The sequence below is a fragment of the Scyliorhinus torazame genome, chromosome 15, assembly GCF_047496885.1.
Source record: "Scyliorhinus torazame isolate Kashiwa2021f chromosome 15, sScyTor2.1, whole genome shotgun sequence".
NCBI classification, from domain to species: domain Eukaryota; kingdom Metazoa; phylum Chordata; class Chondrichthyes; order Carcharhiniformes; family Scyliorhinidae; genus Scyliorhinus; species Scyliorhinus torazame.
In genome coordinates this window covers 97875937-97894465 of record NC_092721.1, presented here as the reverse complement: position 1 = coordinate 97894465, position 18529 = coordinate 97875937, and the positions used below count along the sequence as shown (strand labels likewise).

Below are 18529 nucleotides of genomic sequence, written 5' to 3'. Positions count from 1 at the left end.
AAAGATACTTGGAACTCAATGATAATGGGGAGGTCCAGATGGGAGTGGTCTGGGAGGCGCTGAAGGCAGTGGTTAGAGGGGAGCTGATATCAATCAGGGCACATAAAGGAAAGCAGGAGGGTAGGGAACGGGAGCGGTTGCTGAAAGAACTTCTGAGGGTGGACAGGCAATATGCGGAGGCACCGGAGGAGGGACTATACAGGGAAAGGCAAAGGCTGCATGTAGAATTTGATTTGCTGACTACGGGTAATGCAGAGGCACAGTGGAGGAAGGCACAGGGTGTACAGTACGAATATGGGGAGAAGGCGAGCAGGTTGCTGGCCCACCAACTGAGGAAAAGGGGAGCAGCGAGGGAGATAGGGGGAGTGAGAGATGAGGAGGGAGAGATGGAGCGGGGAGCGGAGAGAGTGAATGGAGTGTTCAAGGCATTCTATGAAAGATTATATGAAGCTCAGCCCCCGGATGGGAAGGAGAGAATGATGTGTTTTCTGGACCAGCTGGAATTTCCTAAGGTGGAGGAGCAGGAGAGGGTGGGACTGGGAGCACAGATTGAAACGGAGGAAGTAGTGAAAGGAATTAGGAGCATGCAGGCGGGGAAGGCCCCGGGACCAGACGGATTCCCAGTTGAATTGTATAGGAAATATGTGGACTTGCTGGCCCCGCGACTGATGAGAACCTTTAATGAGGTGAGGGAAAGGGAGCAGCTGCCCCCGACTATGTCAGAGGCAACGATATCGCTCCTCCTAAAGAAGGAAAAAGACCCGCTGCAATGCGGGTCCTATAGGCCTATTTCCCTCCTGAACGTGGACACTAAGATTCTGGCCAAAGTAATGGCAATGAGGATAGAGGATTGTGTCCCGGGGGTAGTCCATGAGGACCAAACTGGGTTTGTGAAGGGGAGACAGCTGATTACAAATATACGGAGGCTGCTAGGGGTAATGATGATGCCCCCACCAGAGGGGGAAGCGGAGATAGTGGTGGCGATGGATGCCGAGAAAGCATTTGATAGAGTGGAGTGGGAAGATTTGTGGGAGGTGCTGAGGAGATTCGGCTTTGGAGATGGGTATATTAGATGGGTACAGCTGCTGTATAGGGCCCCGATGGCGAGCGTAGTCACGAATGGACGGGGGTCTGAATATTTTCGGCTCCATAGAGGGACGAGGCAGGGATGTCCTCTGTCCCCATTATTGTTTGCACTGGCGATTGAGCCCCTGGCAATAGCATTGAGGGGTTCCAGGAAGTGGAGGGGAGTACTCAGGGGAGGAAAAGAACACCGGGTATCTCTGTATGCGGATGATTTGTTGTTGTATGTGGCGGTCCCGGCGGAGGGGATGCCAGAGATAATGCGGATACTTGGGGAGTTTGGAGTTTTTTCAGGGTATAAATTGAACATGGGGAAAAGTGAGTTGTTTGTGGTGCATCCAGGGGAGCAGAGCAGAGAAGTAGAGTACTTACCGTTGAGGAAGGTAACAAGGGACTTTCGGTACTTGGGGATCCAGATAGCCAAGAATTGGGGTACAGTGCATAGGCTAAATTTAACGCGGTTGGTGGAGCTGATGGAGGAGGACTTTAAGAGATGGGACATGGTGTCCCTGTCACTGGCAGGGAGGGTGCAGGCGGTTAAAATGGTGGTCCTCCCGAGATTCCTTTTTGTGTTTCAGTGCCTCCCAGTGGTGGTCACGAAGGCTTATTTTAAAAGAATTGAGAAGAGTATTATGAGTTTTGTGTGGGCCGGGAAGACCCCGAGAGTGAGGAGGGGATTTTTGCAGCGTAGTAGGGATGGGGGGGGGGCTGGCACTACCGAGCCTAAGTGAGTACTACTGGGCCGCCAATATCTCAATGGTGTGTAAGTGGATGGGAGAAGAGGAGGGAGCGGCGTGGAAGAGATTGGAGAGGGCGTCCTGCAGGGGGACTAGCCTACAAGCTATGGTGACGGCGCCGTTGCCGTTCTCACCGAAGAAATACACCACAAGCCCGGTGGTGGTGGCTACACTGAAAATTTGGAGGCAGTGGAGACGGCATAGGGGAAAGACGGGAGCCTCGGTGCGGTCCCCGATAAGAAATAACCATAGGTTTGTTCCGGGGAGAATAGATGGGGGATTTGGAGCATGGCAAAGAGTAGGGGTAACACAATTGAGAGATCTGTTCGTAGATGGGACGTTTGCGAGTCTGGGAGCGCTGACGGAAAAATATGGGTTGCCCCAAGGGAATGCATTTCGGTATTTGCAACTGAGGGCTTTTGCGAGGCAACAGGTGAGGGAATTCCCGCAGCTCCCGATGCAGGAGGTGCAGGATAGAGTGATCTCAGAGACATGGGTGGGGGACGGTAAGGTGTCAGACATATATAGGGAAATGAGGGACGAGGGGGAGATCATGGTAGATGAGCTGAAAGGGAAATGGGAAGAAGAGCTGGGGGAGGAGATTGAGGAGGGGCTGTGGGCTGATGCCCTAAGTAGGGTAAACTCATCGTCCTCGTGTGCCAGGCTAAGCCTGATACAATTTAAGGTGCTACACAGGGCGCATATGACTGGAGCACGGCTCAGTAAATTTTTTGGAGTAGAGGATAGGTGTGCGAGATGCTCGAGAAGCCCAGCGAATCATACCCACATGTTCTGGTCATGCCCGGCACTACAGGGGTTTTGGGTGGGGGTGGCAAAGGTGCTTTCGAAGGTGGTGGGGGTCCAGGTCGAACCAAGCTGGGGGCTGGCTATATTTGGGGTTGCAGAAGAGCCGGGAGTGCAGGAGGCGAAAGAGGCTGATGTTTTGGCCTTTGCGTCCCTAGTAGCCCGGCGCAGGATATTGTTAATGTGGAAGGAAGCCAAGCCCCCGGGTGTGGAGACCTGGATAAATGACATGGCAGGGTTTATAAAGTTGGAATGGATTAAGTTCGTTCTAAGGGGGTCGGCTCAAGGGTTCACCAGACGGTGGCAACCGTTCGTCGAATACCTCACAGAAAGATAGAGGGAATGGAAAAGAAGAAGACAGCAGCAGCAACCCGGGGGGGGGGGGGAGGAATCAGAAGGACTCTCAGGGATGTTATTGTATATGCATAGGTATTTGGTATATGTAATTGTATATTGGATTGTTGGATTGTATTTTTGGAGAGTATTTATCGTGGACAAGGCAGTTGCCATTTAGTTTTGTTTTTGATTTTGTTCAAATATTATTTATTTGTTTAAAACTGGCCATTGTTAGTTATATTGTTTTATTGATGTATAAAGGAAACACTATGTACTGTTATGTTTGGCCAAAAAATCTTGAATGAAATATATCTTTAAAAAAAAGGATGAAGGAAGTTTGAGGAGGGGGGGTGATCCAGAAGTAAGTTTGAGAGGGGAATGGTCTGGGGGTCCATTTGGAGAGTGCTCTGGATGGTGATAAGGGGCGAAATCTAGCAGCCGCACGTGCCTAAATCAGGGTGCAACGTGCTGGTAAACCTCACGAGAGGTGTCTTGCGGGATTTACCTGGCTCGCCTCGCCTTGCTTCGCGAGATCTAACGGGATCTCACAAAGCGTCGCAATCTGGATCCCATCCTCTGGCTATAAGAAGCACTCTGATGTGCACTCGCTGGAGTTACTTAAGGTGCGGGATCTAACCCCCATGACTCGGAGACCTAAAGCAAGCACCAGTTAGTACTGGTCTCCACAAACGGGGACCAGATGTACCGGCACTTGGTGGTGGGGGGTGGTCGGGGTCTCGCAGTGGATCGGGAACTCCTGGGTGGTTGGGCTCTAGGCAGGGTGCTGCCCTGATGCCACTGGGGGTCCCTGGCAGTGCCACCTGGGCATCCCAATAGGGGCCCAGTGGTGTCCTGCCCTTATTAGATGGGGTATGGGACGCTCGATGACCCCCTTATATGTAGGTCTCCAGATTGGGGCGTCATTTTTAAATGGTTCTCTTCCTGCGAGTGGAGATCTTCAATGCAGGAAATGGGACTCAGCGTGTCCTCGGCGGGGTGTTCCACATTGGGTCCCCGAAATGAAACAGAGTCCGGTTAGATAGCAGGTGTTATATTACCTTTGGTGGTAATATGTTGTTCTTTGCCTTTTGATCCAGAATGGTCCGTTGAGTTGACGACAAAGAAACCACCAATCTTTGCATTGAATCAAAACTAATTTATTGAATAACGATTAATTAAATAAAGTTCACACACACTACTGAGCTATAATTAATAATAAAGCAAGATTGAATTTGTCCAGCAGTAATCTATAATCTAGTCATTATGAATGATGTCCTCGTATTAACTCTTTCTCTAATCTAAACTACTCCTCGTGTTGTGATAAATCTGTCTCCTCTGCTAACTCTCCACTAACTACCCAGCATTCCCTGAGCTCTGAAATTTAGACTGGGAACTCGTGTTGCCCTCTAGTGTTTGAATTACACTGAGGTGTAAAAATTAATCCTTCACTGACGTACCTATGTACACATCATTACAGCAGCGTCTTTCTCAACGTCGTGAGCACCGGAAACACCCGGCTAAACGCACTCGACAGGGGACTCTATTAAATCGCAACCAAGAGTAAGGAAACATATAGGGCGCTATTCTCCCCCCTCCCGCCGGGTGGGAGAATCGCCGGGGCGCCACGCGAATCGCGCGACGGCGCCCCGAGCCCCGCACGCGATTCCCCCACCCCCCGGAAACCAGCGGCGCGCGATGCGCACCGGGCCGCTCGGAGAACTGGCGAGCGGCGATTCTCCGGCCCGGATGGGCCGAGCGGCATCTACGACTCGACAGGTTCTCGCTGGCACCGTCCACCCCTGGTCACTGCCGGCGGGAACTCTGCGGGAACGCTGGGGGTGGGGGGGGGTGGCGGCCTGTGGGGGAGGGAGGGGGGCTCCTTCACCGGGGTGGCCTCTGATGGGGTCTGGCCCTCGGTCGGGGCCCACCAATCGGCAGGCCAGCCTCTCGCCCCCCCCCCCGGGCCTACCTCCATCCGCGCGCGGCCCCAGAACACCGGCACCATGTTGGTGAGGGGCCGGCGTGCGTAAGATGTTGCCCGCACATGCGCAGGATGGAGCGGCCCAACTGTGCATGCGCAGGATTGGGCTGCCCCAATTGCACATGCGCGGGTTGGCGCAGCGCCCCACTGTGGGGGCCAGAATAGGTCGTGCCCAGGCCCTGTTCGCTCCATCGTGAAACGCAACGGCGTTCACGACCGCACGAACACTTGGCCTCCCTATCGGAGAATCGCCCCCATAATATTTCCATATTTCAATTCAGCTGTAAAATCTTAGACTTACCTGTCCAGTCACCCAGAACACGGATATGGATGCCAAATGTTCTTCGATTTTCTGTAGGACTCTAGGAAATAAACCAATTAGAAATTATTGTGTGATGAAACATCTGCTTTATATTTTGCAGTATTGGCTGTAAAAAAAAAACAGGCAAATTATTCACTGACTGAAACTCAGCAAAACTACCATTGGTAAATTTCAAAAGCCAGCAGGATTTCCAAAATGGAATTTAAATGTTCCTGGGCTCGGAAGGAAATAGCCCAACATTGGTTCTTACTCGAGTGCTATACTGAAAATTATATACGTAGGCACTGAGTCAGCCACTGCCATGATACCCCACTCATGACTTTTGTTCTTTTGCCTCACATGTGAATAACTATTTGGGTCAGCCTTTCAGCCCAAGGAGCCGTAACATTCAGGATAGGAGGAAAGAAAATGGTAGTGGGTAGGGGATACTGCTATTTTATGCGGAAGAAATTATACGCCAAGGCAAGATCAAGGAAATCCAACGTGCTGTGCCATCAATAGGCATTCATATTTGTGATCTTTCCAATGGTGGTCAGTCCCCAAATTCTGTGCCATCAGGGAACATTAGGGAAAAGTTGCATGATCTGCATGATGTAGTTTTCTAAGATCAGCCATCTAGAGCCCATTTTTTATCAGAATACAAAGTAAATGAAAAAGTAGATTTGCCAGGAGCAAATATTTATACTTCCGTCAGCCCTGAAACGCAAAACTCATTGTGGCTACAAATTTATCATGAATGGCAATTACAGAAAAAAACCAGAACAAACCTCAGTTAGATTAACTCTATTTAGTTACCAGTCCTCCAGTCAATCATATGTTTTCTTTACGTAATTGATAAAGCAAACCAGTGGCACAAGAACTCAAAACCTAGTAGAAAGAAATGAATGGATTCCAGGGAATAATTTATCCAGGGAATAATTTATCCAAGTTGACATACCTACCAAAGAAAGCACAGCTCATTTGTCAACAGTTATCGCATATAATGGAGCCAATATAGCTCACACTTCCATCACCGCCGGCAATTTTCACCTAATTAATGGACATGGTAACAAGTCAAGTATTCCAGTCGTTTTGTTTTTAATGAACTGCAGGCGCAGCAGGTCATTTACAATCGGATTATTGTCATTAGCTCAGATTGTTTCACTCTACTTATAATTCCTACACGTGTGCTATAAATCAGAGCCAATACCTCACCCAATAATAATTAGTCAAATATGGTTAACTTGGGAAAGCAGTAGCTAGAGGACATACATTGATTTCAGAAAGATTGCAAGCCTTGGGCTTGAAAGCATTGAATAAACCAATTTTGAAATTTCCCATGTCCTGCTGCAAAATCAGGAACTACATTTATCCCCATACAGCAACATACCTCCAGGTGTCTCACACAGTGCTGCATCATTTATTCCCCTATAAATTTAGAGTATCCAGTTCTTTTTTTTTCAAATTAAGGGGCAATTTAGCATGGCCAATCCACCTACCATGCATATTTTGTGGGTTCTGGGGGTGAGACCCATGCAGACAGGGGGGGAATGTGCAAACTGCACACGGACAGTGACGCAGAGCTGGGATCGAACCAGAGTCCTCGGCTCCGTGAGGCAGCTGTGCCTCCATGCCACCCCTACAGTGCTGCATCATTATTTACTTTGCTAATTGATAAACAAAAGAACGCTTTGCACAATACATTACGTACGACAGCCAGACCAAATAATCTTCCAAATCTCTCGGTAGATGTACATTAAGGAAAACCAAAGACATGGGGCGAAATTCTCCTACCCGCCCCGCCACATTTCTGCGCCGACCGGCCGGCGGGAGTCTCCGTAACACCGGCCGGTCAATGGGGTTTCCCATTGTGGGGCACCCCCACGCCGTCGGGAAACCCCCGAGCGCCGGCAGAACGGAGACTCCCGCCGGCGGAGAATGACGCCCATGGCTTGCAAAGATATAAGGGGCAAAATTCTCCCCAAACGGCGCGATGTCCGCCGACTGGCGCCCAAAACGGCGCCAATCAGACGGGCATCGCGCCGCCCCAAAGGTGCGTAATGCTCCGCATCTTTGGGGGCCGAGCCCCAACATTGAGGGGCTAGGCTGACGCTGGAGGGATTTCCGCCCCGCCAGCTGGCGGAAACGGCCTTTGTTGCCCCGCCAGCTGGCGCGGAAATGACATGTCGGGGCGGCGCATGCGCGGGAGCGTCAGCGGCCGCTGACAGTTTCCCACGCATGCGCAGTGGAGGGAGTCTCTTCCGCCTCTGCCATAGTGGAGACCGTGGCGGAGGCGGAAGGGAAAGAGTGCCCCCACGGCACAGGCCCGCCCGTGGATCGGTGGGCCCCGATCGCGGTCCAGGCCACCGTGGGGGCACCTCCCGGGGCCAGATCGCCCCGCGCCCCACCCAGGACCCCGGAGCCCTCCCGCGCCGCCTTGTCCCGCCGGTAAATAGGTACTTTAATTTACGCCGGCGGGACAGGCATTTTAGCGGCGGGACTTCGGCCCATCCGGCCCGGAGAATCGAGCGGGGGGGCCCGCCAACCGACACGACCCGATTCCCGACCCCGCCGAATATCCGGTACCAGAAACTTCGGCAACCGGCGGGGGCGGGATTCACGGCAGCCCCCGGCGATTCTCCAACCCGGCGGGGGGTCGGAGAATGACGCCCCAGATTACTGCAAAAGTGTGTATGATCAGATCAGTATCGCTCACTTAGGGACGACACAGTAACACAGTGATTAGCACTGTTGCTTCACAACGCCAGGGACCTTGGTTCAATTCCCGGCTTGGGTCACTGTCTGTACGGAGTCTGCACGTTCTCTCCGTGTCTGAGTGGGTTTCCTCCAGGTGCTCCGGCTTCCTCCCACAAGTCCCGAAAGACGTGCTTGTTACGTGAATTGGACATTTTGAATTCTCCCTCAGTGTATCCGAACAGACGCCGTACTGTGGCGACTAGGGGATTTTCACAGTTACTTCGTTGCAGTGTTAATGTAAGCCTACTTGTGACAATAAAGATTATAATAAAGGGACGAGGTAGAACACAGTTACGTTAATTTTAAAAAATCATAGTAGTTGGCAAAATGGAATTTCTTTGTTGAAAAGTCAGTTAAATTCTCACAGTTTCTGACGTATGAAATAGGTTGTGATATTCTCAGGAGTGAACGGGTGTGTTTCACAACACTAAGTAATTGATTTAACCGTTACAGCCATCTGCAAACATTCAAAAGGACAAAATGAATTTGCAGAAAACAACATTCTGGGACAAAGACCAGAGACTCCCAAGGGTTGTAGAGTTAGTACGGTGAGGAAATCGGAGAAAAACATGCAGTTCCTTAACTGTGCTGCTCATTGAAAAACCATGACACAGATGTCAATTCTTTTCCACTAAAGCCATTACACAGCTGGAGTTTGTTATACTAATTAAAGGTTCAAGTTGATTCTACAGTTAACAAGTTGATTAAATGATTTAAAAAATGCACTGCAATATTGAACTCCATAACTGCAGTCTGGCAAAATATCTGCCATTGCACACACAGCATGGCTGTTTGTATGTCCTCTAACTTCAGCATAATCTAAACTGAGACTTTATTTGAGCTAGTGCTCCGACATATCTCATTCTTAATCGTAAGTGAAAGATCTTTCATTACAAGAAACAGCTTGAGTATGATTTTTTCGAAGTTTTTATTGAGAAAACAAAAGACTTGCATTTATATAGTGTGCTCACAACCACAGGACGTCCCAAATATTTTACAGTCAATCAAGTACTTTTGAAATACAGGGCCACGTTACGTTTGGGTGCAGAGGCACATTTCAGTGCGTGAATGGACACATTTGTACCTGGATTGTCATGGAGTCTTGCCATATCCAAAATAGAGGATGGACTCCAGGGGCGAAATTCTCCCCCAACGGCGCGATGTCCGCCGACTGCGGGCCAGGCCACCGTGGGGGCACCCCCCGGGGTCAGATCGCCCCGCGCCCCCTCCAGGACCCCGGAGCCCGCCCATGCCACCTGGTCCCGCCGGTAATTACCAGCTTTGATTTACGCCGGCGGGACAGGCAATTTCTGGGCGGGACTTCGGCCCATCCGGGTGCGGAATGCTCCGCATCTTTGGCGGCCTAGCCCCAACATTGAGGGGCTAGGCCGACGCCGGAGGGATTTCCGCCCCGCCAGCTGGCAGAAATGGCGTTTGTTGTCCCGCCAGCTGGCGCGGAAATGCGGCGCATGCGCGGGAGCGTCAGCAGCCGCTGACAGTTTCCCGGCGCATGCGCGGGAGCGTCAGCGGCCGCTGTCAGTTTCCCGCGCATGCGCAGTGGGGAGAGTCTCTTCCGCCTCCGCCATGGTGGAGGCCGTAGCGGAGGAGGAAGGGAAAGAGTGCCCCCACGGCACAGGCCCACCCGCGGATCGGTGGGCCCCGATCGTGGGCCAGGCCACCGTGGGGGCACCCCCCGGGGTCAGATCGCCCCGCGCCCCCCCCCCAGGACCCCGGAGCCCGCCCACGCTGCCTGGTCCCGCCGGTAAATACCAGGTTTGGTTTGCGCCGGCGGGACAGGCAATTTCTGGGCGGGACTTCGGCCCATCCGTGCCGGAGAATCCAGCGGGGGGTCCCGCCAACCGGCGCGGCCCGATTCCCGCCCCCGCCCAATTTCCGGTACCGGAGACTTCGGCGGGGGGGGGCGGGATTCACGGCGGCCTATGGCCATTCTCCGACCCGGCGGGGGGTTGGAGAATGACGCCCCATATCTCCACGGTCCAGGAAAAATATCCACAATTGCACAGCATGCCAATTTGTATGTTCTCTAACTTCAGCACAATCTAAACTGAGACTTAATTTGAGGTAGTGCTTCTATGTAGAATCATAAAGTCATATAGCACAGAAAAGGCCCTTCAGCTCATCGAGTCTGCACCCCTAATCCCGTGCTAATCCCATTTACCAGCACCTGTTGTATTTCCTTGAATATGATGGTATGTCAAGTGCTTTTTAAAGGTTTTGAAGGTTTCTGCCTCCATACCTTCCCAGGCAGTGCACTCCAGATTCTCACCACCCTCTGAGCGGAAAATATTTTTCTCAAATCCCTTCGGACTCTCCTGCCCCTCACCCAAAACTATGGCCCCTTGTGATTTACCTCTGAACCAAGGGGAATAGCTGTTCCCTATCTACCCTCAAACCCCTCATAATCTTATACACCTCAATCAGATTCCCCCCCTCAGCCTTCTCTGTTCTAAAGGAAACAATCCAAGCCTATCCAGTCTCTCCTTATAGCTCAGATGCTCCATCCTCGGCTATATCCTGGTGAAACTTTTCTCCACCTGCTCCAGTGCAATCACCTCCTTCCTATAGTGAAATAACCAGAAATGCACACAGTAAGTAAAGTCACCTTAGTCCCAGATGACCATAGGCTGCATCCCCCTTTGAGATGGAGAGCTGACTTGTGGTGATTCAGCCTGAGGACCACCACACCTCAAGCAAGGGGCAAGGTTGAGAAGGCGAGTCCTTCATGAATAACCTCAACCAGTACGGGAATTGAACCCGAGCTGTTGGTCTTGCTCTGCATCACAAACCAGCTGCCCAGCCAACTGAGCTAAACCAGCCCCCTACTGCACACAGTACTCCAGTTGTGGCCTAACCAATGTTCTGTACAGTTCCAACATAACCTCCTTGCTCTTATATTCTAAGCCACGACTGATAAAAGCAAATGTTCCATATGCCTACTTAACTACCCGATTCATCTGCTCTGCAGCCTTCAGGGATTTGTAAACAAGTACCCCAAGATTCATCTCTGAGCTTCCAAGTGTCCTGCCATTCATTACAAACGCCCTTGTTCTGTTTCTTCTTCCAAAGTGCATAACTTTGCACTTATCGGGGTTAAATATCACTGGACACTGCTCTGCCCATCTGACCAACCCATCTACATCTCTCTGTAACCTACGACATATTTCATTCTTAATCATAAATGAAGGATCTTTCATTATAAGATCTTTTACACCCACCTTAGAAGGCTGACAGGGGCTCAGTTCTGGCTCAGCCAAAAGTGCAGTACTCCTTTAGTGGAACTCAGGAGCAACAATACAACCAACTGAGTCATGGCTGACACAAAATAAGCTCACAATAAAAAGCAAGAGAGGTCTTTACGGTAATTGTCTCCCCTGTTCATGAAGTAAAATAGTCCTGCAGTGACTACACTCACTCCGGGAGGACATTAAGGTCATGTCACCCTGATTCATATCTTGTGGTACTTTCTGGTTGTAAGATGTGGGAAAGAAGTTCTCTTGATTGGAACTCATGTTGTGCTGTCAGGAGTCCATTAAATCCATCTTGACATCTATTATAAAATAGGCCCTGGAGACAGAAGGAAGCAAAATATGCAGATAGCAGGAAAAGTTATGCTCTTTCTTGTTTGGAGGTGTATATTGACATGCACATTAACCCAAACCCCATTGGCTCTTTACATATGGTTCTGATTGCTGGGAGACTGCTTGGCCCTACAAAGGAATAAATTACTCTCCCCCAAGCTCTGATAAGATTCATATCAGAACATCTTTTTTGTGTCTCCTTATCCTCCCCTATTCCCTTTCAAGCTATGGCTTACAATATTGAAGAAATCAGACAACTTGATTAGTGAAACAGATTTATTTTAATTCCCTTTTTTATTTACGCAGGAAAGAAAGTTCCTTCCAGGCATTTTTAATCTGCAACAATGTTATCGGTCCTCATGTATTGGTGGAAATGTTCAAATGCCGTGATTGATGGCAGAATTTTCCGATTCACTTGCCCCGCGACAACTTAATCTCTGCAATCAGTGGGCCACTCCTTTTAAACGCCTTCCCAGCACTTGTTCCCAGTCCAATTGGGGGGGGGGCAGGTGTACAGCCAGCAAAGTGACCAACCCTGCCAGGGAAGTTGTACCCGGGATTGTGAGCATCAACTCACTCCATAAGCTGTGGTGTGGTGTGGCTGTGGTGCCGGAAGAAGATTAATGACCTTCTATGTGCAGCCAGGGTAAGTCTGCCACCTCATTTCTCCCGCAGCACCTCATAATACCTCCACAGAGATCTCTCCCCCAGCCACATCAATCACTGAAAATTAACCATTACAAATGTTGTGTCTCATTCCTTCAGTTTTTAATTGTTGAATGTTTTACAAACATAAAATGTTAACATTTTTAAATATATTTTTATTTTCTCTGTATTTCTCTTTTTGTATTTGATTAAGCATTGAATCCACTTACTCAAAATTATACTTCCTTCTCAGTACTTAGGCCACTAATTTCAGGATCCTACAATTCACTCCTCCAGTAAGTTATGGCCCAATATGACGCACGTCTCCTAAGACATGATAATTCATAGTTTTCTACATACCTGGAAAATGCAATTTATTCCACTATGTAGCCTAACATATAAAGTTCAATTACCTTTCCATGAGCCCGGGTAGTTTAGTAGCTGCACTCAAGCTCTTGGCTACAAATTCCTGTGCTTCCAGCTGTTGCATTCTGATGCAAATAATTGCTGCTGTACACGACACCAACTGTAAAATCCACTATTGTATGAATATTACAGAATAAATATTCACACCCTGCACAGCTGACACAAAATATGCTATGTTTATATCACAGAAGTAATTGAAGTAGAAGCAGCCCTCTAATATGCTGAGGCTGCACCATCATCTGTTTGCACCGCAGGCCAGATCCCCCAGCACAGGTGGCAGACAACTGCAATGTGAGAGCTTGCACAGGCCGAGGGCTCTGCCTTTTTGCAAAGCTGCCCACTGAATTTTTGCAAAGGGTTAGGGCAGTTTCATTCAAGCCAGAAATGAAAAACTACACAGAGCCTCTAAATGCAAGTAGACTATTCTGCATACTCAGATATGCCAACTAGCACCGATTGTACAGTCATTTATATTTATTGATGCTGCTTTGCATCCTCTAAATGAGAAGCTAGACACAATCTCGGAATTAGTCTGTCAGGTACAGTTATATGCACTAAAGCACAATCAAATGCAAGAATATAATAACACAAGGAAGAACGTATTTTTAAAGCTCCAGTTATATCGCTTAACATTTACAAATATCCTTTTTCCCAATGGTAGCTATGTATTCTTCGCCAATATACCTTCCACTCAATTTCAGAATCTTCCAAACCTCGACTCCATTCACTCGAAGAAATGGCTTCTTAGGCAGATCCTTTTACAATTTAAGACCCAGTGTTGTGCTTGAAGTGACTAGGGTCAGAATTTTCCTGTCCCCATTCAGACAGGAACTGAGACAGGACAGCAAATAAAATCATTGAAGGGTACAGCTGGAAATCCCACATCTGTGCTGGGTTTGATGTGCCCCCCGTGGGGTGGACTTTCAACTCGAGTAGGACGTCATTAAAATAGGTCAGGTCACCAACCTACCACCCTCCTACCCACCCCTGAGCTCACCCTTGGAGTGCGCTCGGTTCTGGGCTCTGAAATCTGCAGTCCGCTTGCCATATGTAAATGCATAAGGGTAGTTTAGACTTATTAATGAGCCTAATGACCTGAATAATATGCTACCCATGCCAAAATATGGTGAGCATAGGAGTCGGGCAGGAGTAGGCAGGATATTTGTAAATGCAATGAACAAAGGAAAGAAGTGGGTGGGGTACCTCAGGCATCCGTGCAACTGCGGCACCCCCCCCCCCCTCCACCCGAAGATCTTACACTCCCTTCTTACCACACATCTGCCCCACAGGCCCCTCCCCGCTACCCCCCCCCCCCCCCCCCCCAACTCCAGGCTCTGGGATCTCTCACCGTCCTAAATGTCTAGGACCTGTGTTCTTGGAGCAGCCAGGTTCCTCTTTGGCCTTCTTCCTGCAGTCGTAATTTAATTCATTACTGAACTCTGGTGCCGCCGGGCGTGATGGAACAGGCAGCTCCCAAGGGCAGGACATTGTCCCAAGTGAGGAGTCACACTGTCCACGAATTTAGCCGCTCACAGCGTGTTCTGACTGCAGGGCAGGTTGCCATGGGGCAAGTTGGCTTCCGGCGACTTTATTGTTGGAAACCGGAGATTGTCAAGTAGTGCATTCACCACCACCCCCACTAAAATACAGCACACTGTTTCTGCTCTCTGACGTTTTCCCATGGGTGGGGGAATGGAATAGGCCCTGAACAGTCTCCCTCCAAGCTCATTTATATTGTGAACCTATCTCCAGTAGGTTGTGATTTTTCAGTGAGGCAGCCGGAGGTCTGCAGGTGTCGGGTTTTACAACAGCTCAATGAAGAGGAAAATTAAGAGATAAAAGTAGGAAGACTTTTAAAAGATAAGTTAAATGGCTTTGCTTCCTTTACAGTCCATATAGATACTGTAGCATGATTTGTATCTGTGCTCATTAAGTACAGTCATAACAATGCTATGAATGAAAGCCATTAAACAAAATATTTTCCAAATATTTACTTAATATTATTGAAAACATTAAGCCAGGCAGGAATCCTTGTGGTGGGGTGGAACATTTGATGGACCAGACAAAGGTCCGTTGACTTTGGGCACCATGGGACCAGGAGTGGGGCAAAGAAAGGACATGTTCATCCATGCTGACCTTGTCGCAACATATGGTTCTGACTCAACAACGCACCCTAGCTTGGGTATCCATCAAATCAGCAGAAAAACACCACATCAACAGATAAGATTGTTCAAGTTAAAGCTACAAGCTGGACGTTTCTGGAGAAAAAAGACACAAGGAAAGATAAATCTGTTGACAAAATGGCTGTTTCTGATGTTTTGAGTGACTAAAATATGGCATTTCTAAATCCTTCAGATAACCCCCCCGCCTCAAAAAACTCTTATAACCTGTGCCTTAGAAACCCATAACACAGATGCTGGAACTCAAATTCTGTGTCAATATCGTAACAAAGAGCTAAACAGTTGGAAATCATAAACAAGTTGTTAAAGGCTTGTCATTCTGGGGTAAAGACACAATGAACGCCCTGCACATCGGCTAAACGTAACATTTTCACAGCTTTTCTAAACTTTATGCTTCGTTGTGGTACAATTCAACTAACCAAGAGAACAGCTGTCAGATTAAAACCCCTGGTCTGCGTTTGGCACAGTTACTGAACTACAGATATTTACAACACTGGCAGAGGAACCATTGAGCATATTATTGGCGGGATTCTCTGTACCCGCCGCTGTCAATGGGATTTCCCATTGAAGACACCCCACGCGGGCGGCAGTGCACTGCCGGAGGGACAAGAGAATCCCAGCGCGGGAGAAAGACCGGAAAATTCCGGTCTGTATCTATGTTGGCATTTCACTAGAAAACTGCAAATTAAATTTTCTGCTCTCTCCCCATAGACTAACTCCTATTGTTTCAAACACTTTATCAATTCTTCTTTTCAATTCTTCTGCCTCAACTACTCTCTCTGGCAAATATTCCATGCTCTAACAATCCTCTGTATAAAGAGTTCTTTTCCTAACTTCTCAGTGACAATTTTAAATTGATCATCTCTTGCTGCTGACTCTCACCAAGAGGAGGTATCTCTTCCTGCTAAAGCCCTCAAATGCATTCATAATTTTTTTTAAATTCTTCTCTTAAATGTCCTCTTCGTCATCTCTGCTCCAGGAGAAATAGTTCCAGTAATACAAGTCCCCCCGCAATGCTTCATCCCAGGTATCATCTATTGATGAATTTACACATTATACTCTCTAGAGTTTTATTCATAGTAGTGGCATACCCAAATCTGTAATACATTAACGGCAACCAAAGTAATGTAGTGTACAAATTCATCATAATCTCTTTGCTCTTGTACAATATGCATGTATTCATAAATTCCAAAGTAGGAGTTAAAACCCAACAGGGAAGCTTTTTTTAATAATCTTTATTGTCACAAGTAGGCTTACATTAACACTGCAATGAAGTTACTGTGAAAAGCCCCTAGTCGACACATTCCAGCACCTGTTCAGGTACACAGAAGGAGAATTCAGAATGTCCAAATTACCCAACAGCACGTCTTTCAGGACTTGTGGGAGGAAACCGGAGCACCCGGGTGAAAACCCACGCAGACACAGGGAGAACATGCAGACTCTGCACAGACAGTGACTGAAGCCGGTATCAGACCTGGGACCCTAGCGCTGTGAAGCAGCAGTGCTAACCACTGTGCTCCCATGCTACCCATCCAGCCCCATGTTATTGCTTGTTGTACCAGAATTGCGAGACATGAGGACACCCGCTGAAGTCAGCCAGGGAATGGGGGCAACAGTAGACACCTCTCTCCAATGCAGTCAAAAGTGAGGAGGTAACACTGTGTCGGAGCACTCGTAAAATGTTTTTGTTCGCATTCACGTGAGTCACAACAAGGGGCACAAGGATGAGATTTCTCTATAAACATGTTGGTTTGCCTTGAAGGCTCGTGAATGAGATCAGAACTCACATTCCCTCATGCCTATGTTCTTTTTGATAGATGTGGCTGTGTGACGAGTGGTTGAAGGTGGGGTTGGATATCAATTTTGTTTTAACGAGGCAATTGTGCGTGACCAAGCTACCTGCACATCTTTTGGGTTGTGGGGGTGTGATCCACACAGACAAGAGGAGAATTTGCAAACGCCACACTGACAGTGATCCGGGGCGGGATCGAGCCCAGATCTTTGACGCCTTGAAGCAGCGGTGCTAACCCCTGCGCCACCGTGCCGCCCTTGGGTTGGATATCAACGGTCGAGGGAGGGCTGGAGGAATGATGTAAATTTGTGGGTAGATGGAGAAGGATTGTATGTTAGGGTTTCAGGCTCACTCATTGCAACTACGAGATAGAGGGTCATATTTCAAGAAACCTTTGTGTAGGTGGGGCTAGATGATCTACAGAAACCATTGACATATCAAGACATCCAGGGTGCCATGCCATTTTGCCAGATGATCCATATAGTCCTTGATATATTTAATATCTAGAAATGCATTGATCTCTTTAATATACTCAATGACTGGGCCTCCACAACTCTAATGATAAGGATCAACACAATATAGGAGTCGAAACACCCAGGACCCTGTCAATATTTAGGCATATGTAGCAAGAGCTTCCCCAAGACCTTGTCACTATGCAAACTTTTTCTCATGTTAGCACATGATGCATTTGTTTTCAATAGGGTGAAAATAAACTCTTGCAGGCTAAAAATCACTAATCTATTTTAATGTTCAATACATTTGTCTAATGAACTATTGAACACTAACATTAGATACAAACTACATTATCCTCTTCAAAATCAAAACAAAGGTCCCTCCTATATGTAATAAGTCCACAGAGGCAGATGTCCCTTCGCCAGAATTCCTTTTATTAGTAAAACCAACAGCAGTACGACCATGTGCGTTCAGCTTGCTGTCTACACTGGGAGCGCAGAGGACCTGACACTCCCTGTCATAGACAAAGAAGAGGCTCCCTGATTGGGCCACTAATCAGGGAACTCGTATTCCAATTGGCCAATCTCAAAGGCCTGGTCTAAGTCATTCCATTATAGATATGCAAACCCCACACACCCCACCCCATAAGATTGACCCACGACGTACGATCATTTACTTGTTAGGAGGTTATCTACGAGCACAGAAACCTCAGAATGATCGCGACGTCACACGATATTGCCCTGCACAGAGCTTCAGATATCTTTGAAGATATCCCAGAACAAAGGATGTGAAAATTGTATTTTTCTACCACTACACTTGGCAAGCTGGACACTCACAGGATTCAAAACAGCTACACGAATGCAACTGCTGAGTGAACAGCCTCACATGGGGCGGGATTCTCCGACCCCCTGCCGGGTCGGAGAATCGTCAGGGGCTGGCGTGAATCCAGCCCCCGCCAGTTGCCGAATTCTCCGGCACCGGATATTCGGCGGGTGTCCGGTTGGCGCCCGCCCCCCCCAGCGATCCTCCAGCCCACGATGGGCCGAAGTCCCGCTGCTGGAATGCCTGTCCCACCGGCGAGAATCAAACCACCTCTCTTACCGGTGGGACAAGGCAGGCTCCGGGATCCTGGGGGGGGCCGAGGGGCGATCTGGCCCCGGGGGGTACCCCCACGGTGGCCTGGCCCGCGATCGGGGCCTGGGCCGTGGGGGTACTCTTTTCCTTCCGCCTTCGCCACGGTCTCCACCATGGCGGAGGCGGAAGAGACTCCCTCCACTGCGCAGGCGCGGGGATGCCGTGAGCGGCCGCTGACGCTCCCACGCATGCGCCGCCCGGCAATGTCATTTCCGCGCCAGCTGGCGGGGCACCAAAGGCCTTTCCCGCCAGCTGGCGGGGCGGAAATCAGACCGGCGCGTGCCTAGCCCCTCAAGGTTAG

The 18529-nt window shown here is 49.0% G+C and overlaps 1 protein-coding gene across 4 annotated transcripts in view; it reads right to left on the bottom strand.

Annotated features, from left to right (window-relative positions):
- The window catches only part of nox4 (NADPH oxidase 4), a 428930-nt gene that overhangs the window by 239058 nt on the left and 171343 nt on the right, over positions 1-18529 (bottom strand). For all 4 annotated transcript variants that reach the window (XM_072476467.1, XM_072476468.1, XM_072476466.1 and 1 more), the window contains one exon: positions 5243-5303. In XM_072476467.1, coding sequence (XP_072332568.1) covers positions 5243-5303 — 61 coding nt within the window. The remainder of the gene's footprint in view (positions 1-5242; positions 5304-18529) is intronic.